This window comes from Ranitomeya imitator, chromosome 2, assembly GCF_032444005.1.
Source record: "Ranitomeya imitator isolate aRanImi1 chromosome 2, aRanImi1.pri, whole genome shotgun sequence".
Classification (NCBI taxonomy): domain Eukaryota; kingdom Metazoa; phylum Chordata; class Amphibia; order Anura; family Dendrobatidae; genus Ranitomeya; species Ranitomeya imitator.
This window is the reverse complement of record NC_091283.1, coordinates 715,214,984-715,242,630: the sequence shown is the minus strand read 5'-3', so window position 1 is coordinate 715,242,630 and position 27,647 is coordinate 715,214,984. Positions and strand designations below refer to the sequence as shown.

The 27,647-nt window shown below is 42.9% G+C and overlaps 1 protein-coding gene across 2 annotated transcripts in view; it reads right to left on the bottom strand.

The window, feature by feature from the left end:
• The window catches only part of CDHR1 (cadherin related family member 1), a 298,449-nt gene that overhangs the window by 140,089 nt on the left and 130,713 nt on the right, over positions 1–27,647 (bottom strand). For both annotated transcript variants that reach the window (XM_069753136.1, XM_069753137.1), the window contains exon 14: positions 11,172–11,239. In XM_069753136.1, the coding sequence (XP_069609237.1) occupies positions 11,172–11,239 (68 nt within the window). The remainder of the gene's footprint in view (positions 1–11,171; positions 11,240–27,647) is intronic.

Below are 27,647 nucleotides of genomic sequence, written 5' to 3'. Positions count from 1 at the left end.
AAAATTGCCCAGTATCTGGGTGGATGGATTTTTGGATATTGGAGTGTTTGGTCATATTCTGATTAAGTTATTTGGTAATGGACTGTTATTTATTAATGAGTTACCCAAAATAAACATCACGGCCTTATTTTTCCACCAAAAGCTTTGTCGTGTCCTTTTATTTATGTATGAATGAGGCTTGTGTGGCCATGAGCCATACAGCATGACACGGGAGGAACGCAGCGCTACTTGCCAATTGCACTCTGTCACTCCCATGTCTCGTCATATGGCTAAGCAGTATTCTACAGACACATTTGGAATATTTCTATATTCAGCAGAAATTGTGGGACATATTTTGGTGCCAATTTTATCCATTTCCTACTGGGAAATATGGGGGTAAAACAACATTTTGGTGGTAAAAATGTAATTATTTTTTTCTTCACAGCCCAATGGTCTAAAATTCTGTGACCCACCTTTGGTGTCAATATGATCATTGCAACGCCAGATGAATTAATTGAAATGTGTAATTTGTAAAACAGGGTCTCTTTTGGGTGGTGTTGCTTCTCTGGCACCTCGGGGGCTCTACCAATGTGACATGGCACCCTCAAACCAGACCAGGAAAATGCAAACTCCAAAATGGAGCTTCTTCCCCTGAGCTTTGCACTGTACCTCAAAAGAAGTTTCTGACCACATATGTAGTATTGGCACACTCAGAAGAAACTGCACAATAAATTTTGGGGTCCAGTTTCTCCTATCCTTGTGAAAATAAAAAAACTGGAGCTAAAATAGCATTTTTGCGGGAAAATTTTTTTTTTATTTTCACTGCTCTCTGTTATAAACTTCTGAGAAGAAAGTGGGGGCTCAAGGTGCTCACCATATTAGATACATTCCTTGGAGCATCTAGATTCCAAAATGGAGTCACTTGTGGGGATTTTGCACTGTTTAGACATGTCAGGGGCTCTCAATACAAGACATGACACAAGCCGACCATTCCATCAAGGTCTGCGATCCAAAACCTCATTCCTTTTGCTAACCTTGCCGGGAACCTAAACAGTATTTTACTCCCACATACAGTGCCTACAAGTAGTATTCAACCCCCTGCAGATTTAGCAGGTTTAATAAGATGCAAATAAGTTAGAGCCTTCAAACTTCAAACAGCAGGATTTATTAACAGATGCATAAATCTTACAAACCAAAAAGTTTTGTTGCTCAGTTAAATTTTTATAAATTTTAAACATAAAAGTGTGGGTCAATTATTATTCAACCCCTAGGTTTAATATTTTGTGGAATAACCTTTGTTTGCAATTACAGCTAATAATCGTCTTTTATAAGACCTGATCAGGCCGGCACAGGTCTCTGGAGTTATCTTGGCCCACTCCTCCATGCAGATCTTCTCCAAGTTATCTAGGTTCTTTGGGTGTCTCATGTGGACTTTAATCTTGAGCTCCTTCCACAAGTTTTCAATTGGGTTAAGGTCAGGAGACTGACTAGGCCACTGCAACACCTTGATTTTTTGCCTCTTGAACCAGGCCTTGGTTTTCTTGGCTGTGTGCTTTGGGTCGTTGTCTTGTTGGAAGATGAAATGATGACCCATCTTAAGATCCTTGATGGAGGAGCAGAGGTTCTTGGCCAAAATCTCCAGGTAGGCCGTGCTATCCATCTTCCCATGGATGCGGACCAGATGGCCAGGCCCCTTGGCTGAGAAACAGCCCCACAGCATGATGCTGCCACCACCATGCTTGACTGAAGGGATGGTATTCTTGGGGTCGTATGCAGTGCCATCCAGTCTCCAAACGTCACGTGTGTGGTTGGCACCAAAGATCTCGATCTTGGTCTCATCAGACCAGAGAACCTTGAACCAGTCAGTCTCAGAGTCCTCCAAGGGATCATGAGCAAGCTGTAGACGAGCCTTGACATGACGCTTTGAAAGTAAAGGTACCTTACGGGCTCGTCTGGAACGGAGACCATTGCGGTGGAGTACGTTACTTATGGTATTGACTGAAACCAATGTCCCCACTGCCATGAGATCTTCCCGGAGCTCCTTCCTTGTTGTCCTTGGGTTAGCCTTGACTCTTCGGACAAGCCTGGCCTCGGCACGGGAGGAAACTTTCAAAGGCTGTCCAGGCCGTGGAAGGCTAACAGTAGTTCCATAAGCCTTCCACTTCCGGATGATGCTCCCCACAGTGGAGACAGGTAGGCCCAACTCCTTGGAAAGGGTTTTGTACCCCTTGCCAGCCTTGTGACCCTTCACGATCTTGTCTCTGATGGCCTTGGAATGCTCCTTTGTCTTTCCCATGTTGACCATGTATGAGTGCTGTTCACAAGTTTGGGGAGGGTCTTAAATAGTCAGAAAAGGCTGGAAAAAGAGATAATTAATTCAAACACGTGAAGCTCATTGTTCTTTGTGCCTGAACTACTTCTTAATACTTTAGGGGAACCAAACAGAATTCTGGTGGGTTGAGGGGTTGAATAATAAATGACCCTCTGAAAAGACTTTTCACAATTTAAAAAAAAAATAAACAAAGAAATAACATTCTTTTTTGCTGCAGTGCATTTCACACTTCCAGGCTGATCTACAGTCTAAATTTCACAATGCCAAGTTAATTCCAAATGTGTAAACCTGCTAAGTCTGCAGGGGTTGAATACTACTTGTAGGCACTGTATGTGGTATCTGAGTACTCATGAGAAATCGCACAACAAATTTTATTCTAAAATTTCTCTTGTTACCCTTGTAAACATTTTTTGTGGGGAAATTTTGATATTTTATTTTCATGGCTTAATGTTATAAACTTCTTTAAATACCTGGAGGTTCAAGGTGCTCATCACACATCTAGATAAGTTCCCAAAGCCGTTTTGTTTCCAAAATGGTGTCAATTGGGGGGTTTCAACTGTTTAGGCACATCATGAGTTCTCCAAATGCGACATGGGGTCAGCTAATTAATCCAGAAAATTTTACATAAAAAAAGTCAAATGGCGTTCCTTCCTTTCCGAGCCCTGCCGTGTGCCTAAACAGTGTTTTTTCCCACATATGAGGTATCAGCATGCTCAGGAGAAATTGCAGTACAAATTTTCTGGTACTTTTTTTATTGTTACCTTTGCAAAAATAAAAAAAAATGGGTCTAAAGTAACATTTTTGTACAAAAAGATAAATGTAAGTTTTTTCCTTCCACATTCCAAAAATTCCTGTGAAGCAAATGAAGGGTTAATAAACTTCTTAAATGTAGTTTTGAGCATCTTGAGGGGTGCAGTTTAGAATGGTGTCTCTTTGGAGTATTTTCTGTCATATAGGCCCCTCAAAGTCACTTCAAATGAATGTGGTCCCTAAAAAAATGGTTTTGTAAATTTTGCTGGAAAAGTGAGAAATTGCTGTTCAAATTTTAACCCTTATAAGTTCCTATATAACAAAGCATATTTCAAAAATTGTGCTAATGTAAAGTAGACATGTTGGAAATGTTATTTATTAAATATTTTGAGCGAGATAATGCTCTGATTTAAGGGCATAAAATCAAAAGTTTTGAAAAATGCCAAATTTTCTCATTTTTTTCAAAATTTACATTGTTTTCACATATAAACGCTCGTTTTTTCAGTGAAATGTTACCACTATCATGAGGTACAATATGTCATGAAAAAACATGATAAGAATTAGTGGGATCTGTTGCAAAGTTCCAGAGTTATTACCACATCAAGTGACACTGGTCAGAATTGTAAAGTTTGGCACAGTCATGAAGGTGAAAACAGACTCAGAGTGAAGGGGTTAAAGCTTCACTACAAGGCTAAAAAATAAGTAGTGCTTTGCTTTAAGCCTGAAATCTAGATGAACAAGCACTTAAAAATGTTGTTAAAGATTGAACATACTCACTGCAATACCAAAATGACTTGCATATGTTCAGTATTTTTGAGGGTTTTTTAGCAGTTACAGCTAAGAAAAAATGACCTAACTTATTTCAGTTTATAGATACAGTTAAAGAAAAAGATATCAACAGAAAAGACACTGCAAAAATGTCCAAAAAGACACCAAAGAAGATGCTAGAAAACACTGTTACCATTTTCCTATGTAAATATAAGGATATGCTGCCCACGTTTCCCCCTTGAAGAGACACGATCTTTGTTGAAATGTGTTGTGATTATGAATAATGTCTTGTGTCTTGTGTAAATATTGTGTCATTTGAAATGTAATATGTTCTTATGCAATGTTTAGTAATTTGTAGCTCTTATTCATTCTAGTCTGGACTATTGTAACGCTCTAGTAATCGGTCTCCCTCATACTAAACTTTCTCCTCTCCAATCTGTCTTGAATGCTGCAGCCAAGATCATATTCCTCATAGACTGCTACACAGATGCTTCTACCCTGTGCCAGTCATTGCACTGGCTTCCTATCCACTCCAGAGTTCAATATAAACTGATCACTCTCACCCACAAAGCACTCCACTACATTTTCTCCCTTGTCTCAGTCTACCACCCTTCCAGTGTCATTGGTTCTGCTACTGACCTAAGAATAACATCCTCGATAATCCAAACCTCCCACTCCCGTCTCAAAGACATCTCGCGTGCTGCACCAATTCTTTGGAATGAACTACACAGGACAATTCGATTAATCCCCAATGCCTACAGTTTTAAACATGCCATAAAAATGTATTTCTTCAGACTGGCCTATCGCCTAAACATAGTTATCTAACTATCCATGTGCTACCCATTCAAAATTTTCTTCAAAACAGTGCCCTTGTATCATCTGTCCTCACACCCTTCATGCAATTGATAGCCCTCTGTGTCTGTACTTTTACACATACTGGATGGTTACCAGTTCATGCAGCATTACATGAACACCCTATTTATTACATTGATGGCTGGACCGTACAATGAAAGCAATTGTTACCATGCACCTTTCATGTCTCCCCTATTTCCTCATAGATTGTATGTTTGCAAGCAGGACCCTCACTCTTGGTATCTGTTAATTTATGTGATTATTGTTATTCTGTAATGTCTTTTATTGTCTGTACAAGTCCCCTCTAAAATGTAAAGTGCTGCGGAATATGTTAATGCTATAGAAATAAAATTATTATTATAGTCTTATGGTGTATAAGATAGGTATTATAGCAATAGATAGTTGACTGTAGCTTAGGTAATGACATTAGGTTGAAATAGTGTTAATGTTTGGAACTAGCCCATAAATGGTAGGCACTTAGTGTTAGGGCAAGTGACTGCTTCCTGTAAATCAGGAGTTGGAGTTTAGAGTGTAGTGTTAGCAGTGCTTCCGTTGGGATGATCCACAGTAAAAGGTGACTTAAGGACACAGATAGCAAGATCCTAAAGAAGCAGTAACTGATTAGTCACAGTGGCCTTCCGGAGGAGGCATCCATGGAAAGGACCCCAAGTCCCGAACCCCCAAACTTGCATCTCTGAAGGTAAAGGACCTAAACAAGCCTGAGTTTGTGGGACTGGTGGGGATCCCAAGTGGAAGATCCAGGGCACCAGTAGTGGAAAAATAGAACTGCTGAGCGGGTTGAGAGACTTGTTCATCAGTACTATGGCATTAAGGCTGGGTTGCGGCAATGTAGGATGAAACAGTGAGTCTGTAGAGGCCTGGAGTAGAACTACAGAGGATGGATACGGAGTGAGGGAGAATTCTTTATGCCTTTTAGGAAACAACCATAAGACTTTGTACCTGCTATCCCTTGTATATATCCTTTGTCAAGTTATTGTTCTTTAAAGACTCTATATTTGAATAACAGTCTCCTTTATTGAACTCTCGAACCCTATGGTTCTGGCCATCCTTCACCACCGGCTACATGAAGCCTGAATGGGTGTGGTGCTCTCACAGTACAAGTCCACACACTCAGCCTGGACCCACTGTCATGTAGCATGCTGGGGTGTAAAAGGAGACGAATGCTTTCTGCCTAGCCCCGTGCTACACCTGAACCTGTTTCAAAAACTCTGTAGGTACGCTAGCATCTAAAATACATTACATGTGAAAAACCTTGGAGAGCAAATGTTGCTGCTTTTTAAAGATGGAATAATGATGATTTTTTTTACATTTACATCCATTGGAGTTTCGTGTTTCTTTTCTATTTTATATTACGTGTGTTGTGGCTGATGATACTTGGTTGTTTAGCTAACAATTACATTTAGCAGCACAAAACAAGTGTTCACGATGTCATAAGTCACATGGTATATAAGAATAAACACGTGCACAACCGTTAGAGAGGTGCCAGAATAGGTTCCAATACAATGAGTAATAGCAAAAAACTCAGCACTCAGACTTAACTTAATCAGATAAAAGTTTCGGTCCTATAGCCGGTGTAACGGGGTCTACCAAGCTGGGGTACCTCTTTCAGTACCACCTCGTGTTTCAGGAGGTCCACTCTGCTTTTGCTGGATTCTGAATGAAGGACGCTGGCAGGAATTTCTTGATTACATGAGAGCATATAAAAGCTGACTGCTTCTCCACGTATTTACAGTCTAAGAACACCCTTTATTTACAGCACACAGAATATATAACACAGATACACAGGGCAGGCCAATAGAAAAATAGCAGGCCAGACATACATTACAATAGCCGCAAGGGGCCGGAGCCTGCCGATATTTACTGTGGGAATTACAAAGGTGGGGGGAGGTCAGAAAGAGAATATCTTGTTCAGGGGTGCAGCCTGTGGACTGATGCATTTCACAAGGAAACTATTATACATACATATACTGCATAACATTCTTGGTGCTGGGGGGTTCTGTAACAGCCGGACCTTCATCAGTCACAATATTTGATCATGAACGGAAGCTAGTGGACCCAAAAGATTGCGGGTTTTCATTAAGGTCATAGATATAGGTGAACACAGCCAGTGTCTCAGGGGGATGAATCCGGCGGTATTGCCGGACTTGCGGTGGATACCCCGTTCTCCACTGAGCAGAACACACAAGCTCTATACCAAAAGAGGCAATACCGCCGGATTCATCCCCCTGAGACACTGGCTGTGTCCACCTACAGCTATGACCTTAATGAAAACCCACAATCTTTGGGGTCCACTAGCTTCCATTCACAATCAAATATTGTGACTGATGAAGGTCCGGCTATAGGACCGAAACGTTTCTTCTGTTATTTACCGTGGACACGATTAAATCACTTTATCTGATTAAGTTAAGTCTGATTGCCGAGTTTTTTTGCTATAAATCATGTGATGTGATTAATTTTGCATGATGTAATTAATCATATGATATAAACAATTGTGCATGTTGTCATACATCATATAGTGTTGATATGCACGTATGGAGTCACAAATCTCATATTGTAAATTGGTAAGTATGACTATGTAATAAATCACATGGTGTAAACAAGTACGCATGTTGTTATATATCACAGTGTGTGAACAAGAACTTATGGAATCACAAATTACATGGTGGAATGAAGCAAGTATGCAGTTATAATTTGCATGGTGTGAATGAGTACGTATGATGTCTTACATTGCATGGTGTAAACCTGTGTAGTCCAAGCGATTATTCCATTTGTTACTACACACTTCTGTACCCTGTCTATTGTAACCAATTAAACCAAACTGTTTGCAGCCCATATACGCCATGTTAGAAGCATGTTCTGAAATAAAAATTACAACATGCACAAATACCAAATAATTATCACAAGTCATGTATGTCAATCTTGAACAAGAGTTTCATTTCAAATTATCAATGGCTAATAGTTTTGTCATTAGTCCACAAATTTAATAAATACGCTTTCATTATAAACATTTTTAATTGCGTGTAGACAGATTTCATCATGTGAATTGATGACAATCAAATCTTTTCTTGCATTTAAATCTTGGGGATAGCCAATGTCGAAAGCAAAAATCCATAAGGGTTCCCAATGAAACAGTTGTGGTCACTACATTTCACTAATCAAGAAACCTTGTACATATTGCCATGCACACAAAAAAATGTAGCATATTGTAATTTACAGTATGAAGGCAAGATCTTAAATGGCATAATTTAAGTTTGAATTTAGACATCAGTAATTTATATCGTACACAAAAAGTTGTACAAGTTTCATCAATGATTTTGATCAGAATTTTATCACAGTTTGCTCAGAGAGGCAGTTTTTACCATCACAGTTCCATCAGTTTTTCTCAGAACAAAAAAAAACTTAAAAGAAACTTCTCAAGCTTCTACAATTAGTCAGTGAAAAATAGATAGTACAGGGTTGAGATGCAAATGTGGTCGTTTTTTTTCGTGGACCTATAAACTTGCATTGACGAGTTTGATTTGAGACTCATCAAAATCGGACATGTCTCCATGATTTTGCGTGGACTTTTTATTCTTCCAAAATATATGAACATGTAAACAGCTCCATAGACTATAATAGGTACGAGTTCAATCTAATTTAAACATGGGTAGAACTCGCATATGAAAAACCGATGTCTGAATGAGCCCTAATATGAAGGTAAATTGCACAAACTTTACATTTGCTGTGACTACACTTATAGAAGCCGACACATGTAATACAAGATTGTTTCTCTAAATTCAATTCAATGAAAAGCCTTACGGATAAGGCAGAACCCAGTTGATGGTCCTCTAGACATCACTCATGTAACTAACATATTTTTAAGATCATTGTCAGACAGAAAGGATAGGCAAATATTGTTATCTCTTTATTTACAAGAAATCGTCTACTATATATTGAGACAAAATAGGCCTTCATGAGGGAATGTCACACTGGTCCAACTCCACGTTTTATGGTGTGGGGTGGCATAATGTGCTGGAGCCAGACCCCTTTAGTCCCCATTTCAAGTATGCTAACTGCTTGGCGTTACATTGATTTTGTCATGGAACCAATACTACAGCCGTTTTTCCAATGTGTCATAGGAGCCATTTTCATCACAATAATGTTAAGGAGAGTATTTAGGACCTGTTTTCTCCTTCCTTAAAAAGAACCTGTCATTACATTAATGCAACCTGAACCACATGCAGCATGAATAAGTGCCTGATTGCACTATTGCAGCCGTGTATGTTTTACTTTGTAATTCTGTGTCATTTCAAAGGAAGCATACTTTGAAAAGTTGGCCGAAAGCTGTAAGGAGAGGCATAACCAGTCTGAGGAAGACCCTGGGTGGCTTTTTCTTGCCCTGCATACATACATGGGAGAGACATGTCAGTCAATTAGAGTGGGATGAAGAAAAACCATGTGAGGACAGCATCTGACTCGTCTGGTCTCTCCTTATAGTCCTCAACTGGTTTTTCAAGGTATGTTTACTTTGAAATGATGCAGCATTTTAGAGTCAAACATACCTGGCTGCAGTAGTGGAGACATGTTCTGATTCATGCTGTCTGTGGTTCAACATATGCAAACATGTAGCAAATTCTCTAGATGCAGCACATATTCTGCTGTGGAATCTCACCCCAAATTACAATAGGTATGTGGGCCACACAACATGTGCTCATTCGTTTTATTTGTACTGCCTTAGTTTAGGAAGACTATGAAGTCTCGCTTGTCAGTCCCTCCAACTGTAAGATCCCTAAAATCTTTAAAAGGAAACCTGACAAAGGGATTTACCCCTATAAAGTAAAAGAAGCACTTTATAAGCCTTTTTTAATGTTTTAATCATGTCTTTGTTACAAGTAGCTGTTAAGTGCAATCAGTGAAAAGCCATTGTTCAATCGAGGCACTTAGTTACCCGGAGTAGTGGTGGAGCGCTGTCGCACGCAGTGGTACAAGTAAAATGCAGGGATGAGTGAGGGGTCCGTGCTTCCAGACTAGTACATGTATACAAAGCACTGGGATAAAATTTTAGTTTTTCACAGACTGCAACAACAATTACTGGCAATAGAGGCATGATTAAAACTGTTAATATAAGTCTGATAAAGTGCTCCTGTTATATTATAGGGCTTAACCCCTTCACAGGCTTTTTCCTCTAATCTAATAATGTTCTTGTATGAAGCAGGTTTGTGCCATTAATGTATAATGGAGTGTGATTAAAGCCCACAACCAACCAAGTGCCAGAGATTTATAGCACTTGGTCAATATCAGGCTACCGTAATTAACCCATAATTGCTTTTATACAAAGATGCAGTAGGTGTATGTAAATATAAAAAAGAAATGTAGTAATTATTCATGCATTTGTCATGTATTTTTCCATTAATTTTCTTTATTTCCCTGAGAAGCCTCTTTACTAGGGTTGAGCGACCTTCACTTTTATAGGATCGGGTCGAGTTTCACGAAACCCGACTTTTGGAAAAGTCGGGTCGAGTGAAATCGGCCGATCCTATAAAAAAGTCGGGGTCGGGGTCGGCCGAAACTCGAAACCCAATGCAGTACATTGGGTTTCCATGGTTCCCAGAGTCTGAAGGAGCGGAAACTCTCCTTCAGGCCCTGGGATCCATATTTAAGTGTAAAATATAGAATTAAAATAAAAAATATTGCAATACTTACCCTCTGACGCGCCCTGGTACTAACCGGCAGCCTTCCTCCTTCGAATCCGCGCTTCTAGGACCTTGCCGTGACGTCGCGGTGACGTCGCGGCTTGTGATTGGCCGCGCGGCCGCCCATGTGACCGCTCGCGCGGCCAATCACAAGCCGCGACGTCACCCGCGACGTCACCGAAGGTCCTGGAAGGGCTGATTCTTAGGAAGGAAGGCTGTCGGAAGGAAGCAGGGCGCTTCCGAGGGTGAGTATATTCCTATTAGGTATATACTCACCCTCGGAAGCGCCCTGCTTCCTTCCGACAGCCTTCCTTCCTAAGAATCAGCCCTTGCAGGACCTTCGGTGACGTCGCGGGTGACGTCGCGGCTTGTGATTGGCCGCGCGAGCGGTCACATGGGCGGCCGCGCGGCCAATCACAAGCCGCGACGTCACCGCGACGTCACGGCAAGGTCCTAGAAGCGCGGATTCGAAGGAGGAAGGCTGCCGGTTAGTACCAGGGCGCGTCAGAGGGTAAGTATTGCAATATTTTTTATTTTAATTCTATATTTTACACTTTAATCTGAATTCCGATACCAATTCCCGATATCTTAAACATATCGGGAATCGGGATCGGAATTCCGATTCCAGATTCAAAAGATCGCCGACTTCATGGCCGACCCCCCACTGGGGTCGGGTCGGGTTTCATGAAACCCGACCTTGCCAAAAGTCGGCGACTTTTGAACAATTTCGACCCGTTTCGCTCAACCCTACTCTTTACCATTTCACCATGCATAAGTTTAAAGGCGATTTTACTTACGGATCAGATCCAGCACCATAAATTGAATACTTGATTTCACCCCAAAGTCCTGAGTCCAGGTCAGTAGCCTATAACAAACACATGAGAACTGTTGGTCATTGCAAATATTATTCTGATCATGTAAATATCAAATTTCAATAAACATTGATTTTTCTGGTCTAGAATGCTCAGTTCAAATGCCCAACTTGGTAATTCTGAGTTAATATTGTCTGGGTTTTTTATTTAAGTAATCAGGGAGGGATTCAGCTACAAATTCTAGCTCTCACTTTGGAAGGCAAGGCAAAAATGTCATTATTGAGATTACCTATTGGAAGGTAGGAATCCTACAAGTTAATGTCGACCCTTTAACGAGCCTTGTCACATGACTTAGGATAATAGCCAAACAAGAATCTCAATTTGCAGACACTGTGTTTCGGGGTACTGCCACTCCTTAGTGCAAAGTGGAGATCTGGTTTCGCTGTGTGAGAGGCATCCGACCGATATCCAAGAAGTATCGTTTCTCCTTGCGGAGATTGACATGCTAAGCATGCCAAGATGAGGAGACTTAAAGCCACAATGCTCCTCTGGCAAATATGCTAATTATGCAAATTGACAAATTATCTCTTCAGAGAGGAAGAGAACTAGAACTCTAGTGCCACCTATTGGAAGGTAGCAATCCTACAAGTCAATGTCGGCCTTTAACGAGCCTTGTCACATGACTTGGGATAATAGTCAAACCAGAATTTCAATTTGCAGACACTGTGTTTTGGGATACTGTCAGTCGCCTCTAACACAGCCAAACCAGATCTCCACTTTGCACTGACGAGGGGCAGTACCCCGAAACACAGTGTCTGCAAATTGAGATCCAAGACCATCTTCACATGCATAAGGTATCAGCTCGCTGGGTCCCCCAGCTGCTCACACCTTTCCAGAAGCAGGAACAAGTTGAATGCACTCAGGCTCTATTAACGATGTGGCATGGAATACAGGAGGACTTTTTCAACACAGGATCACAGAGGATAAAAGCTGAGACTAAAGTCCAGTTAATGCAATGGAAGCATCATGACTCACCGCCTCCAAAGAAGGCATACACCCAACCCTCGGCAGTCAAGCTCATGCTCACAGTATTTTGGGACCAGTACAGAGTAGTATTGATGGATTTCCTAGCAAAGGATACTGTGATCACTGGGGCATACTATGCTTCACAGCTGCAGAAATTGCAGAAGTCCATCAAAACCAAGAGACGTGGCTTTCTCACCAAAGGTGTCCACCTTCTACAGGGCAATGCACCAGTTCACAACTCACATGTTGCCCAAATGGAAGCATGCTCCTATGGCTTTGAAATTCTACTGCATCCCCCTTATTCACATGATCTTGCACCATCAGACTTCCACCTCTTTCCAACAATGAAGTTATTTTTGAAGGGCAAGTATTTTCCTGATGATGAGACTTTGATTTCCGAAGTCACAACGTGGCTTTTAGAGCAACCTGTTGACTTCTACAGGCGAGGTGTTTACAGTTGCTTAAAGAGATTGGAGAAGTGTGTGTCCCTAGGTGGCACCTATGTAGGGAAGGGCTAATAAATGTGCCAAGTTTTATTGCTCTCAGTCTACAGGAAGTGGGTCAGGGGAAATCTATATATTTAATTGTCTAAGGGTTTTTCTGTCTGTCTGTCCTGGAAATCCCGTGTCTCTGATTGGTCGAGGCCACCAGGCCTCGACCAATCAGCAACGGGCACAGCATGGCGACGATGATGTCATAAAGGTTGCCTCGACCAATCAGCGACGGGCACAGTCTGCCGCGAATTCGCCTCGACCAATCAGCGACGGGCACAGTATCGACGTAGACGTCATAATGGTTGCCATGGCGACAATGATGTCATAAAGGTTGCCTCGACCAATCAGCGATGGGCACAGCGACGATGATGTTATAAAGGACGTAGACATCCCGCGTCTCTGATTGGTCGAGGCAGCCAGGCCTCGACCAATCATCAACGAGCACAGTATCGACGTAGATGTCATAATGGTTGCCATGGCGACGATGATGTCATAAAGGTTGCCTCGACCAATCAGCGACGGGCACAGTCTGCCGCGAATTCTGGAATCATCACTGTCCATATACTACGGGGACATGCATATTCTAGAATACCCGATGCGTTAGAATCGGGCCACAATCTAGTCTTTAATAAATGCCCCTCATACCTACAATACTCCATTTCCTTAAAAAAGTACTTCCATCCTCTTAATATATTGCAGTCATCATATTATGTAGAACGGTGTACTTACAATTGCTTATTTTGCCCTTCTACTCAATTAATTCTTCTGTTTTCTATTAGGTCTATTACATCATGCGATTAAAATCTGACTAGCTGAATCCTTCTAAATGCTGTGTAAAAACAGGAGGACAGTTTTGCATGTATGAGCGCAGCATCAAGGTCAGGAGTAGAGTTGAGCAAATTTGTTCTGATTCAGTTGCCGAATCTGAATTTGCCATATTTGTGCAATATTGGTACCCTGTTTGTGCCGAATGTATGTTTGATGATCGGTTCCAAACATATTTGGTAACTGCTACTCCCATTGACTCTAATGAAGTACGACTGTGTTCAACGAATATTGCAAAAACAATATTCACTGCCGATCGTATTCGGAACCGAATCCGGATAAATTTGCTCAACACTAGTCAGGAATTGAAAAGGGGGATGAGGCATGCAGGGAAAAGAGATTTCAGGTTAATGAATAAAGCTTGGAAGGATTCACCTAGTCTGATGATGTCATAGGCCTTAATGGAAAAGAGAAGAAATACAGTTGTGCTCAAAAGTTTACATTCCCCAACAGAATTTTTGCTTTCTTGGCCTTTTTTCAGAGAATATGAATGATAACACCAAAACTTTTTCTCCACTCATGGTAAGTGGTTGGGTGAAGCCATTTATTGTCAAACTACTGTGTTTTCTTTTTTTAACTCATAATGACAACCCAAAACATCCAAATGACCCTGGTCAAAAGTTCACATACCCTGGTGATTTTGACCTGATAACAGGCACAGAAGTTGACACATATGGGTTTGCATGGCTACTAAAGGTAACCTCCTCACCTTTGACCTGTTTGCTTGTAATCAGTGTGTGTGTTGAGTGAGTTTCTGGGATCCAGACAGACTCTTGTGTCTTTCATCCAGCCACTGATGTTTCTGGATTGTGAGTCATGGGGAAAGCAAAAGAATTGTCAATGGATCTACAGGAAAAGGTAGTTGAACAGTATAAAACAGGAAAGGGATGAACTGTGATTAACAAATGGAAAATCAGGGACTTTGTAAAAACAAAACCATGGTCAGGTAGACCAAAAAAAAATTTGTACACAACTACCATAAAAAATTGTTCATCAGCTGAAATACTGGACTCAATAAAAACTAGCAGTGTGGCTGTTTCACGATGCAAAATAAGGAGGTACTTGAAGAAAAATAGGCTGTAGGATCGTGTCACCAGAAGAAAGCCATTACTGCGCAAATGCCATAAAGTATCTCACCTACAATATGTAAAACAGCACAGAGACAAGCCTCAAAACTTTTGAAGCAAGGTAATTTGGAGTGATGAGAACAAAATTGAACTTTTTGGCCACAACCATAAACCTTACATTTGGAGAGAGGTCAACAAGGCCTATGATGAAAGGAACACCATTCCTACTGTAAAGCATGGAGGTGGATCGCTGATATTTTGAGGATGTGTGAGCTACAAAGGCACATGAAACTTGGTTAAAGTTGAAGGAAAGATGAATGCAGCATGTTATCAGCAAATACTGGAGGCAAATTCACAATCATAAGCCCGGAAGCTGCGCATGGGATGTACTTGGACGTTCCAACATGACAACGATCCAAAACACAAGGTCAAGTCGACCTGTCATTGGCTACAGCAGAACAAAGTGAAAGTTCTGTAGTGGCCATCTCAGTCTCCTGACCTCAATATCATCGAGCCATTCTGGGGAGATTTCAAGCTCGCAGTTCATGCTAGACAGCCAAGTAATTTACAGGAACTGGAGGACGTTTGCAAAGAAGAGTGGACAGCTTTACCATCTGAGAAAATGAAGAACCTCATCCACAACTACCACAAAAGTCTTCAAGCTGTCATTGATGTCAGAGAGTGCAATACATGGTATTAAGAAATGGGGAATGTGATCTTTTGATCAGGATAATTTGAATGTTTGGGGTTGTCATTATGATTTTAAAAGAGAAAACACAGTAGTTTGACTATAAATAACTTCGCCCAACCACTAACCATGACTGGAGGAAAGGTTTTGGTGTTCTAAAAATAATCTTTATTTTTATATAGTGCTAACATATTCCGCAGCGCTTTACAGTTTACACACATCATCATCGCTTTCCCAGACGAGGCTCACAATCTACAGTCCCTATCAGTATGTCTTTGGAATGTGGGAGGAAACCATAGTACCCAGAGGAAACCCACAGAAACACCGGGAGAACATACAAACTCCTTGCAAATGTTGTCCTTGGTGGGATTTGAACTCCGGACTCAAGCACTGCAGTGCTAACCACTGAGCCATTGTTATCATTCATATTCTCTGAAAAAAGGCCAAGAAAGCAAAAATTCTGCCGGGGTATGTAAACTTTTGAGCACAACTGTAGATGGATAAACAAACTATTGTTAGTTCAAAGTGCTATATAATATGATGATTGCAATATATTAAAAAAATAAAAACTTTGATGGGAGTGTTTCTTTAATAAAATACTGATATCTTCCCTCCCTACATATAGAGTGAGTTCACACAATCAGGCTTTTGGGCACAAAAAAAAAAAAGAATATATTTGCATATTGAAACTGTATTCCTTTCTTTTTCAGGGCTACCATAGGAAAAAAATCCACTTTCGAAACACATTGTCATTAAAAATTGTGAGCTACATTTCTGGTCTCTCCCACACTTATGTTTTATTTATAAAGCTAGTTTCTTTCTTTTTTACAGACTTTAGCTGGGGCTATTAACATGATGACGTTTACATTAGACTTTTGCATGATCTGCACAAGTAGAACAGGTGAGTATATTTACACCCCATTTGCATTGTTTATTGAGTTGCAACCTATTGTTAACTTTGTGGATTTCTTTGTATTGTAGCATTTGAATGGAGAACCTTCAATCTTTAAAGAAAAGCTGTCAGTACGACTTATGCGACTAAATCAGGGCATGCTGCTATACTGTATGACATAATTTAAAAAAGGCATGCTTAGAACTGTCAGCATTAGTAGGAATGAGGAAAAAGAGCTGAGTGCTGCTCCTTCCAGTCATCTGAGTGGTGCTGCTGTGGGAACAAGTCACACTCACCTGGCTGCCTAACATGCCCACTCTGTTTTGACATCCAACACAGCTTCACTTGCTAGGAGGGACATCAGTCAAAGCAGAATTGGTGAGCTAACAGTGAGAAGACATTAAATTGTCCCTGATGCAGTACTGCCTAGATGTTTAAAGGGAAATTTTATGATCATTTGATCTCCATTGTACTAATACTGGCAATTTACTCAGTGATATGTTAACCGGTGTATTAGCATACAATGTTTACTGCATTTCAACAATTGTCAATAATACTGTGCAGTCGATTATAAGACACTTTGTAATGCATCTTATAAGTGACGTAAACTTCTTTCTCCATTTATGAGTAACTTCTCTCCCACTCCCAAAGTCATTATTCACTCTGAAACCAAGGTGAAATCAAAGTAAGACAGACTGCCCCCTTACTGAAGTACCAGGCTATAGCTCCCATTTATACCAATGGAAAGAATGAGAGGGAGGAGTGATGAGCTCTCGGAACAATGAGAGTTTAGGTACACACAGGCAAATTAAGCTTCAGCTTGTATCAAATGTATTGCTGCCATCTCTTGATGTGTGTGCACTTTGCATAGGAGACATCATAAGAGCTGGTCTCTACCCATTAGGTCAGAGAAATCTAAACATCAAAGACAGAGCCTGCATAGGAGAAAACTGTTTAAATTATTTTAGTATGCTAGATACACTTTCAGTATAGTATAATGGTGAATCCTGCTAAATCCCTTTAATTTCAGAGTACTGTTTCAGGTTTGTTACCACTTACCACTGATGCAGGGCAATATGTATTGTGGTAGAACGACTCAATCAGCTGTACATGAACACTGTCTCTTTAAGATCTACCTTGGTTTATTTTTTGCTTCAGCTTGGTTTATGCAGCACATAATAAACTCAGCCCTCTGGGCAAAAATAGCAAAACAAAACAAAGTGGTATCACACAGCACAGTCCTTGTGGTGGCGAGGATCAGTCCGCTCAGGGCTAGCAAGACCCTTGGATCAGGTTTAAGCACAAATACACACATCTCTCTTGACCCGCTCCCATCCCACCTCATCCCAAACCTCACCACAGTTTTCATCCCAACCCTAACCCATCTCTTCAACCTATCACTAACAACTGGTGTTTTCCCATCAAGCTTTAAACATGCCTACATCACAACTATCCTCAAAAAGCCCTATCTTGACCCATCCTCTGTATCTAACTGTCGCCCTATATCACTTCTCCCTTATGCCTCCAAACTACTGGAACAACACGTTTACCTTGAACTGTCCTCCCATCTCTCTTCTTGCTCCCTCTTTGACCACTTACAATCTGGCTTCCGGTCACACCATTCCACTGAAACTGCCCTAACTAAGGTCAGCAATGACCTCTTAACCGCAAAGAGCAAGCGACACTACTCTGTCCTCCTCCTCCTCGACCTGTCGGCTGCCTTTGATACAGTGGACCATTCCCTATTATTACATTCCCTTGGCATCACAGACTTGGCCCTATCCTGGATCTCATCATACCTAACAGACCGGACATTCAGCGTCTCCCACTCACACACCTCCTCCTCACCTTGCCCCCTATCTGTCGGAGTCCCACAAGGTTCAGTCCTTGGGCCCCTGCTCTTCTCCATTTACATCTTTGGCCTGGGACAGCTCATAGAATCTCATGGCTTTCAGTATCACCTCTATGCTGATGACACACAGATCTACATCTCTGGACCAGATATCACCTCCCTACTAACCAGAATCCCTCAATGTCTGTCCACTATTTCATCCTTCTTCTCCAGTAGATTTCTGAAACTTAACATGGACAAAACAGAATTCATCATCTTTCCCCATCTCACGCGACCCCCCCAACGAACCTATCCATTACAGTAAATGGCTGCGCACTCACCCCAGTCCCACAAGCTCGCTGCCTCGGGGTAATCCTTGACGCTGATCTCTCCTTCAAACCACATATCCAAGCCCTTTCCACTTCCTGCCGACTTCAACTCAAAAATATTTCACAAATCCGTTCATTCCTCAACCATGAATCTGCAAAACCCTAGTCCATGCCCTCATCATCTCTCACCTTGACTACTGCAACCTCCTGCTCTGTGGCCTCCCCTCTAACACTCTCGCACCCCTCCAATCTATTCTAAACTCTGCTGCCCAACTAATACATCTGTCCCCCCGCTATTCCTTGGCCTCTCCCCTCTGTCAATCCCTTCACTGGCTCCCCATTGCCCAGAGACTCCACTACAAAACCCTAACCATGACATACAAAGCCATCCACAACCTGACTCCTCCATACATCTGTGACCTCGTCTCCCGGTACTTACCTACACGCAACCTCCGATCCTCACAAGATCTCCTTCTCTACTCCCCTCTTATCTCCTCTTCCCACAATCTTATACAAGATTTCTCTGGCGTATCACCCCTACTCTGCAACCCTCTACCACAACACATCAGACTCTCGCCTACCATCGAAACCTTCAAAAAGAACCTGAAGACCCACCTCTTCCGACAAGCCTACAACCTGCAGTAACCACCGATCGACCAAACTGCTGCATGACCAGCTCTATCCTCACCTACTGTATTCTCACCCATCCCTTGTAGATTGTGAGCCTTCGCGGGCAGGGTCCTCACTCCTCCTGTACCAGTTAGGACTTGTATTATTTAAGATTATTGTACTTGTTTTTATTATGTATACCCCTCCTCACATGTAAAGCGCCATGGAATAAATGGCACTATAACAATAAATAATAATAATAATAATTAATAATAATCTCTCTGGAGTGTTCCTCTCCAGACACAAAACACCCACTGCCTCTGGAGGCCAGCTATTTAAGCCCCAGACCGCACCCTGAGGTGGAGATAAGGTGGACAACTTCCCACCCACTCTATTATTGTCCACAAAAAATTCAACAGCATATTCAACAGGAAACAATTTCATTACAATTCAGAGGTGCTCAGCAATGGTAAATGGTAAAAGCAGAACAAAAGTGCTCTCATACTTATTATTATTTATATAGCACTATTGATTCCATGGTGTTGTACATGAGAAGGGGTTACATACAAATTACAGATATTGCTTACAGTAAGCAAACTAACAATTACAGACTGATACAGAGGGGCGAGGACCCTGCCCTTGCGGGCTTACATTCTAGAAGATGGTGTGGATGGAGACAGTAGATTGAGGGTTGCAGGAGCTCTGGTGTTGGTGAGGCAGTAGCTTCGGTAGTGGTGAGGAGGCAGCAGGGTCAGTTCAGGCAGTAGGCTTTCCTGAAGAGGTCGGTTTTCAGATTCCGTCAGAAGGATCCAAATGTGGTTGATAGTCGGACGTGTTGGGGCAAAGAATTCCAGAGGATGGGGGATATTCGGGAGAAGTTTTGGAGGCGGTTAGGTGAGGTGCGAATAAGTGTGGAGGAGAGATGGACGTCTTGGGAGGACCGGAGATTACGTGAGGGAAGATATCAGGAGATTAGTTCAGAGATATATGGAGGAGACAGGTTATGGATGGCTTTGTAGGTCAGTATTAGTAATTTGAACTGGATACGCTGAGGGAATGGGAGCCGGTGAAGGGATCTGCAGAGGGGGGAAGCGGAGGAGTAGTGAGGAGAGATATGAATTAGTCAGGCAGCAGAGTTAAGGGGAGTGCAAGGGTGTTAGCAGGGAGGCCACAGAAAAAGATGTTGCAGTAGTCAAGGCAGGAGATGATGAGGGCATGCACAAGAATTTTAGTAAATTGATGGTTGAGGAAAGGACGGATTCTGGAGATATTTTTGAGCTGGAGGCGACAGGAGGTGGAAAGAGCTTGGATGTGTGGTTTGAAGGACAGGGCAGAGTCGAGGGTTACTATGAGGCAGCAGACTTTTGGTACGGGGAAAAGCATGATGTCCTTTAATGCGATGGATAGGTCAGGTAAGGAAGATCTATGAGATGGAGGAAAGATGATGAGTTCAGACTTGTCCACATTCAGTTTGAGGAAGCGAGAGGAGAAGGAGGATATGGCTGATAGACACTCCGGGATTCTGGACAGCAGGGAGGTGACGTCTGGGCCAGAAAGGTAGATCTGAGTGTCATCAGCATAAAGGTAGTACTGAAATTCATGAGACTTTATGAATTGTCCCAGGCCGAGTGTATAGATTGCGAAGAGTAGGGTCCTAAAACAGAGCTTTGGGGGACTCCAACAGAGAGAGGGTGGGATGAGGAGGCAGTGTGAGAGTGAGAGACGCTGAATGTGCAGATGGAAAGGTATGAGGAGATCTAGGATAGGGTGAGGTCTTTAATGCCAAAGGAGGAGAGGATCTGTAGTAGGAGGCAGTGGCCAACTGTGTCGAAAGCAGAGGACAGGTCTAGAAGGAGGAGTACAGAGTATTGTCCGTTAGCTTTGGCTGTAAGTAGGTCATTAGTGATTTTGGTCAGGACTGTCTCAGTTGAGTGATGGGGCGGAAACCAGATTGCAGATTATCAAAGAGCAAGTTAGATGAGAGGTGGGAGGAATGTTCAGCATGGACGTGCTGCTCCAGGAGTTTGGAAGAGAATGGGAGCAGCTGTATTGGGCGATAGCTGGACATAGCTGTTGGATCGAGGGTTGGCTGTTGTGAATTCAGCTTTTGGGCTCCCTCCGGTGGTTGTAGAGGGTAATGCAGTTGTGCCTGGATTGCAGGATTGGACAGGTGTATCTACTAATTGCAAAACTGACTGGGGTATATAGCTTTGCAGGACTCTTTAGTCCCTGCCAGTTGTCCATTGTTTTTGGAGGATTCACTTCCCTGCTGGTCTCTCCAGTTTGCTGTGCTTTTCTACAAAGATAAGTCCTGGCTTTGTTTTTGCTGTCCACCTGCTGTGGACCTTATAGTTCTGTGCATATTCATGTTTTTGTCTTGTCCAGCTTTGTCTGTGAAGGATTTTTTGCAGCCAAGCTGTGTCTCTGGAGATGCAGATATACCTCCCATGTCTTTAGTCAGATGTGGTGTTCCGTATTTTCTGTGGTGGATATTTTCTAGTGTTTTTATACTGACCGCATAGTACTCTGTTCTATTCTTTCTTTTTAGCTAGTATGGCCTCCTATGCTAAAATCTGATTTCATATCTGCGTGTTATTTCCCTCTCCTCTCACAGTCAATATTTGTGGGGGGCTATCTATCCTTTGGGGATTTTCCCTGAGGCAAGATAGGTTTCCGGTTTCTGTCTTTAGGGGAAGTTAGATCTTAGGCTGTGCCGAGGGGTCTAGGAAGTGTTAGGTACCCCCCACGGCTACTTCTAGTTGCGCTGCTAGGTTCAGGGTTTGCGGTCAGTACAGGGACCACCTTCTGCAGAGTCCATCTCATGCTGCTCCTAGGCCACCAGATCATAACAGTACAACTGGCCAACAATGAGTTAATTGCATCTCAGAAGAAGGGAGGGAAGCTTTTGAGCCATTTTTTTTCCTTAGCCTGTTTGGTATTATCCTCCCTCTTTATCTCTGGGTGGCTACGGAATCTAGTATTAACATGAATGTTCAGGAGTTAGTTTCTCGGGTGGATCAGCTTGCTGCTAGGGTACAGGGTATTTCAGATTTTATTGTTCAGACTCCTGCCTTAGAACCTGAGATTCCCACTCCTGATTTATTCTTTGGTGACAGATCCAAATTTTTGAGTTTCAAAAATAACTGTAAACTGTTTTTTGCATTAAGACCCCGGTCTTCTGGTGATCCTATTCAGCAGGTTAAAATCATCATATCTCTGCTGCATGGTGACCCACAGGATTGGGCATTTTCCCTGGAAACTGGCAATCCTGCTTTGCTTAATGTTGATTCGTTCTTTCAGGCATTGGGGTTGTTGTATGATGAGCCTAATTCTGTGGATCAGGCTGAGAAAATCTTGTTGGCCCTGTGTCAAGGTCAAGAAGCGGCAGAATCGTATTGCCAGAAATTTAGAAAATGGTCTGTACTGACTAAATGGAATGAGGATGCCTTGGCGGCAATTTTCAGAAAGGGTCTTTCTGAATCCGTTAAAGATGTTATGGTGGGGTTCCCCATGCCTGCTGGTCTGAGTGATTCTATGTCTCTGGCCATTCAGATTGATCGGCGCTTGCGCGAGCGCAGAGTTGTGCACACTGTGGCGTTGTCCTCTGAGCGGAGCCCTGAGCCTATGCAGTGTGATAGGATTTTGTCTAGAGCTGAACGTCAAACATTCAGGCGTCAGAATAGGTTGTGTTTTTACTGTGGCGATTCTGCTCATGTTATTTCTGATTGCCCTAAGCGTACAAAGAGAATCGCTAGTTCTGTTGCCATCAGTACTATACAACCTAAATTTCTGTTATCTGTGACCTTGATCTGCTCATTATCATCATTTTCTGTCAGGGCATTTGTGGATTCAGGCGCCGATCTGAACTTAATGGACTTAGAATTTGCCAGACGTTGTGGTTTTCCCTTGCAACCTTTGCAGAACCCTATTCCTTTGAGGGGCATTGATGCTACACCGTTGGCTAAAAATAACCTCAGTTTTGGACACAGCTGACCATGCGCATGGCACAAGCCCATCAGGAAGATTGTCGTTTTCTGGTGTTGCATAATTTGCATGATGATATTGTGCTGGGTTTTCCATGGTTGCAGCTACATAATCCGGTGTTAGATTGGAAATCCATGTCTGTGACTAGTTGGGGTTGTCAGGGGGTTCATGATCAGGTTCCTTTGATGTCAATTTCCTCTTCCCCCCCTTCTGAAATTCCTGAGTTTTTGTCAGACTTCCAGGATGTATTCGATGAGCCCAAATCCAGTTCCCTTCCACTGCATAGGGACTGTGATTGTGCTATTGACTTGATTCCAGGTTGTAAGTTCCCTAGGGGCCGACTTTTCAACCTGTCTGTGCCTGAACATACCGCCATGCGGAGCTATATTAAGGAGTCTTTGGAGAAAGGGCATATTTGGCCATCTTCTTCACCGTTGGGAGCGGGGTTCTTTTTTGTTGCCAAGAAGGATGGCTCCTTGAGACCCTGTATTGATTATCGCCTCTTGAATAAGATCACGGTCAAATTTCAATACCCCTTGCCTTTGCTTACTGATTTGTTTGCTAGGATTAAGGGGGCTAGCTGGTTTACTAAGATTGACCTTCGAGGGGCATATAATCTTATTCGTATCAAGCAGGGTGACGAATGGAAAACTGCATTTAATACGCCCGAAGGCCATTTTGAATACCTTGTGATGCCATTGGGACTCTCTAATGCCCCATCTGTGTTCCAATCCTTCATGCATGATATCTTTCGGAGTTATCTTGATAAATTCATGGTTGTATATTTGGATGATATTTTGATTTTTTCCAATGGTTGGGAGTCTCATGTGAAACAGGTCAGGATGGTATTTCAGATCCTCTGTAATAATGCTTTATTTGTGAAGGGGTCAAAGTGCCTCTTTGGAGTGCAGAAGGTTTCTTTTTTGGGTTTCATTTTTTCTCCCTCATCTATAGAAATGGATCCCGTTAAGGTTCAGGCCATTCATGATTGGATTCAGTCCACATCTGTGAAGAGCCTTCAGAAATTCTTGGGCTTTGCTAATTTTTATCGTCGTTTCATTGCCAACTTCTCCAGTGTGGTTAAACCTCTGACCGATTTGACCAAGAAAGGCGCTGATTTGACGAATTGGTCCTCCGCGGCTGTTTCTGCCTTTCAGGAGCTTAAACGATGATTTACTTCTGCCCCTGTGTTGCGTCAGCCAGATGTTTCTCTTCCATTTCAGGTTGAGGTTGACGCGCCTGAGATTGGGGCAGGGGCCGTTTTGTCTCAGAGGAATTCTGATGGTTCCTTGATGAAACTGTGTGACTTCTTTTCTCGGAAGTTTTCGCCTGCGGAATGCAATTATGATGTCGGCAATCGGGAGTTGTTGGCTATGAAGTAGGCATTTGAGGAGTGGTGACATTGGCTTGAGGGGGCCAAGCACCGTATTGTGGTCCTGACCGATCATAAGAATCTGATTTACCTCGAGTCTGCCAAACGGCTGAATCCTAGACAGGCTCGATGGTCCGTGTTTTTCTCCCGTTTTGATTTTGTGGTCTCGTACATTCCTGGTACTAAGAATGTTAAGGCGGATGCCCTCTCTAGGAGTTTTTTTCCTGATTCCCCTGGGGTTCTTGAGCCGGTCGGCATTTTGAAGGAAGGGGTGATTCTTCAGGAATTTCAGTCTAATAAACCTGACCGCTGTCCTGTGGGGAAACTGTTTGTTCCTGATAGATGGACTAGTAAAGTGATTTCTGAGGTTCATTGTTCTGTGTTGGCTGGCCATCCTGGGATTTTTAGTACCAGAGATTTGGTTGGTAGGTCCTTTTGGTGGCCTTCTTTGTCGCGGGATGTGCGTTCTTTTGTGCAGTCCTGTGGGATTTGTGCGCGGGCTAAGCCTTGCTGTTCCCGCGCTAGTGGGTTGCTTTTGCCATTACCGGTCCCCGAGAGGCCCTGGACACATATTTCTATGGATTTTGTTTCCGATCTTCCTGTTTCCCAAAGAATGTCGGTTATCTGGGTTGTCTGTGACCGATTATCTAAGATGGTTCATTTGGTGCCTTTGCCTAAATTGCCTTCTTCCTCTGATTTGGTTCCATTGATTTTTCAGCATGTGGTACGTTTGCATGGTATTCCGGAGAATATTGTGTCCGACAGAGGTTCCCAGTTTGTTTCTAGGTTTTAGCGGGCCTTTTGTGCCAAGCTGGGCATTGATTTGTCTTTTTCTTCTGCATTTCATCCTCAGACAAATGGCCAGACTGAGCGAACTAATCAGACCTTGGAGACCTATTTGAGATGCTTTCTGTCTGCTGATCAGGATGATTGGGTGGCTTTTTTGCCATTGGCCGAGTTTGCCCTTAATAATCGGGCTAGTTCGGCTACTTTGGTTTCGCCTTTTTTTAGTAATTTGGGTTTTCATCCTCGTTTTTCTTCTGGGCAGGTTGAGCCTTCTGACCTTCCTGGTGTGGATTCTGTGGTCGACAGGTTGCAGCAGATTTGGGCTTATGTGGTGGACAATTTGGTGCTGTCTCAGGAGGAGGCTCAACGTTTTGCTAATCGTCGTCGGTGTGTTGGTTCCCGGCTTGGGGTTGGGGATCTGGTTTGGTTATCTTCCCGTCATGTTCCTATGAAGGTTTCTTCCCCTAAGTTTAAGCCTCGATTTATTGGTCCTTATATTACTTCTGAGTTGATTAATCCGGTGTCCTTTCGCCTGGCGCTTCCGGCCTCTTTTGCTATTCATAATGTCTTCCATAGATCTTTGTTGCGGAAATATGTGGAGCCCGTTGTTCCCTCTGTTGATCCTCCGGCCCCTGTATTGGTCGATGGGGAGTTGGAATATGTTGTTGAGATTTTGGATTCTCGTTTTTCGAGGCGGAAGCTTCAGTACCTTGTCAAGTGGAAGGGTTATGGCCAGGAGGACAATTCTTGGGTTTCTGCCTCTGATGTCCATGCCGTTGATTTGGCTCGTGCCTTTCATCGGGCTCATCCTGATCAGCCTGGGTGCTCTGGTGAGGGTTCGGTGACCCCTCCTCAAGGGGGGGGTACTGTTGTGAATTCAGCTTTTGGGCTCCCTCCGGTGGTTGTAGAGGGTAATGCAGTTGTGCCTAGATTGCAGCATTGGACAGGTGTATCTACTAATTGCAAAACTGACTGGGGTATATAGCTTTGCAGGACTCTTTAGTCCCTGCCAGTTGTACATTGTTTTTGGAGGATTCACTTCCCTGCTGGTCTCTCCAGTTTGCTGTGCTTTTCTACAAAGATAAGTCCTGGCTTTGTTTTTGCTGTCCACTTGCTGTGGACCTTATAGTTCTGTGCATATTCATGTTTTTGTCTTGTCCAGCTTTGTCTGTGAAGGATTTTTTGCAGCCAAGCTGTGTCTCTGGAGATGCAGATATACCCCCCATGTCTTTAGTCAGATGTGGTGTTCCGTATTTTCTGTGGTGGATATTTTCTAGTGTTTTTATACTGACCGCATAGTACTCTGTTCTATTCTTTCTTTTTTGCTATTATGGCCTCCTAAGCTAAAATCTGATTACATATCTGCGTATGTTATTTCCCTCTCCTCTCACAGTCAATATTTGTGGGGGGCTATCTATCCTTTGGGGATTTTCTTTGAGGCAAGATAGGTTTCCTGTTTCTGTCTTTAGGGGAAGTTAAATCTTAGGCTGTGCCGAGGGGTCTAGGGAGTGTTAGGTACCCCCCACGGCTACTTCTAGTTGGGCTGCTAGGTTCAGGGTTTGCGGTCAGTACAGGGACCACCTTCTCCAGAGTCCGTCTCATGCTGCTCCTAGGCCACCAGATCATAACAGTTGGCTTTTTAAGTATAGTCGTGATTGTGGCATGTTTGAAAGCAAAAGGGAAGGTGCCAGAAGTTAGTGATAGGTTGAAGAGCTGGGTTAGGGATGAGATAAGAGTGGTGGTGAAGTTGGGGAGTAGGTGGAATGGGGTCAAGCGCACAGTTGGTGAGGTGCGATTTGGAGAGGAGATAATTAAGTGATGTTGGATACGGACGATATGGAGTTTGGACATTGGTCTGGTATACAAAGGGTTTGTGGTGGTTGAACAATGAAGACTTGCCTTGTTTGGTAGCTCTTATTTTTAAAGTATGTGGCAAAGTCCTCAGCAGAGATGAGGTAGGTTGGAGGAGGCAGTGGGGAGCAGAGGAGGGAGTTAAATGTTTTGAATAACTGTTTGGGGTTGTAGGATAGGGAAGATACAAGGGTTGTGAAGTAGGCCTGTTTAGCAAAGGCGAGAGCAGATTTGAAAGCGAGTGTTGCCTGTTTGAATGCAGTGAAGTCATCTTGCTAATGTGTTTTCTTCCAATGCTGCTCTGCAACCCTGGACACTTGCCGGAGCTTTTTAGTGGTGTTATTGTGCCAGGGTTGTCTATTGATACGTCCCGCTCTGCCATTAACGAGAGGGGCAACTGTGTCAATAGTGGATGTGAGAGTGGCATTGTAGAAAGCAGTGGCATTGTCTGTGTCGTGGAGTGAGGATGTGGATGCCAGTGGTAAGATAGAGTCAGAGAGTGTGTAGGTGTCTAGGGGTGCAAGGTTTCTGCAGGGGTGTGCATGTTGCTGGACATGGGGACCGGTGAGGAGGACAGGGATGAGAAGGTGAGCAAATGGTGGTCGGATAGAGGGAGAGGGGAGGTGGTGAAGATAGATAGAGAGCAGAGACGGGTGAAGACAAGGTCTAGTGCATGTCCGTCTGTGTGGGTGGCTGCGGAGGACCAC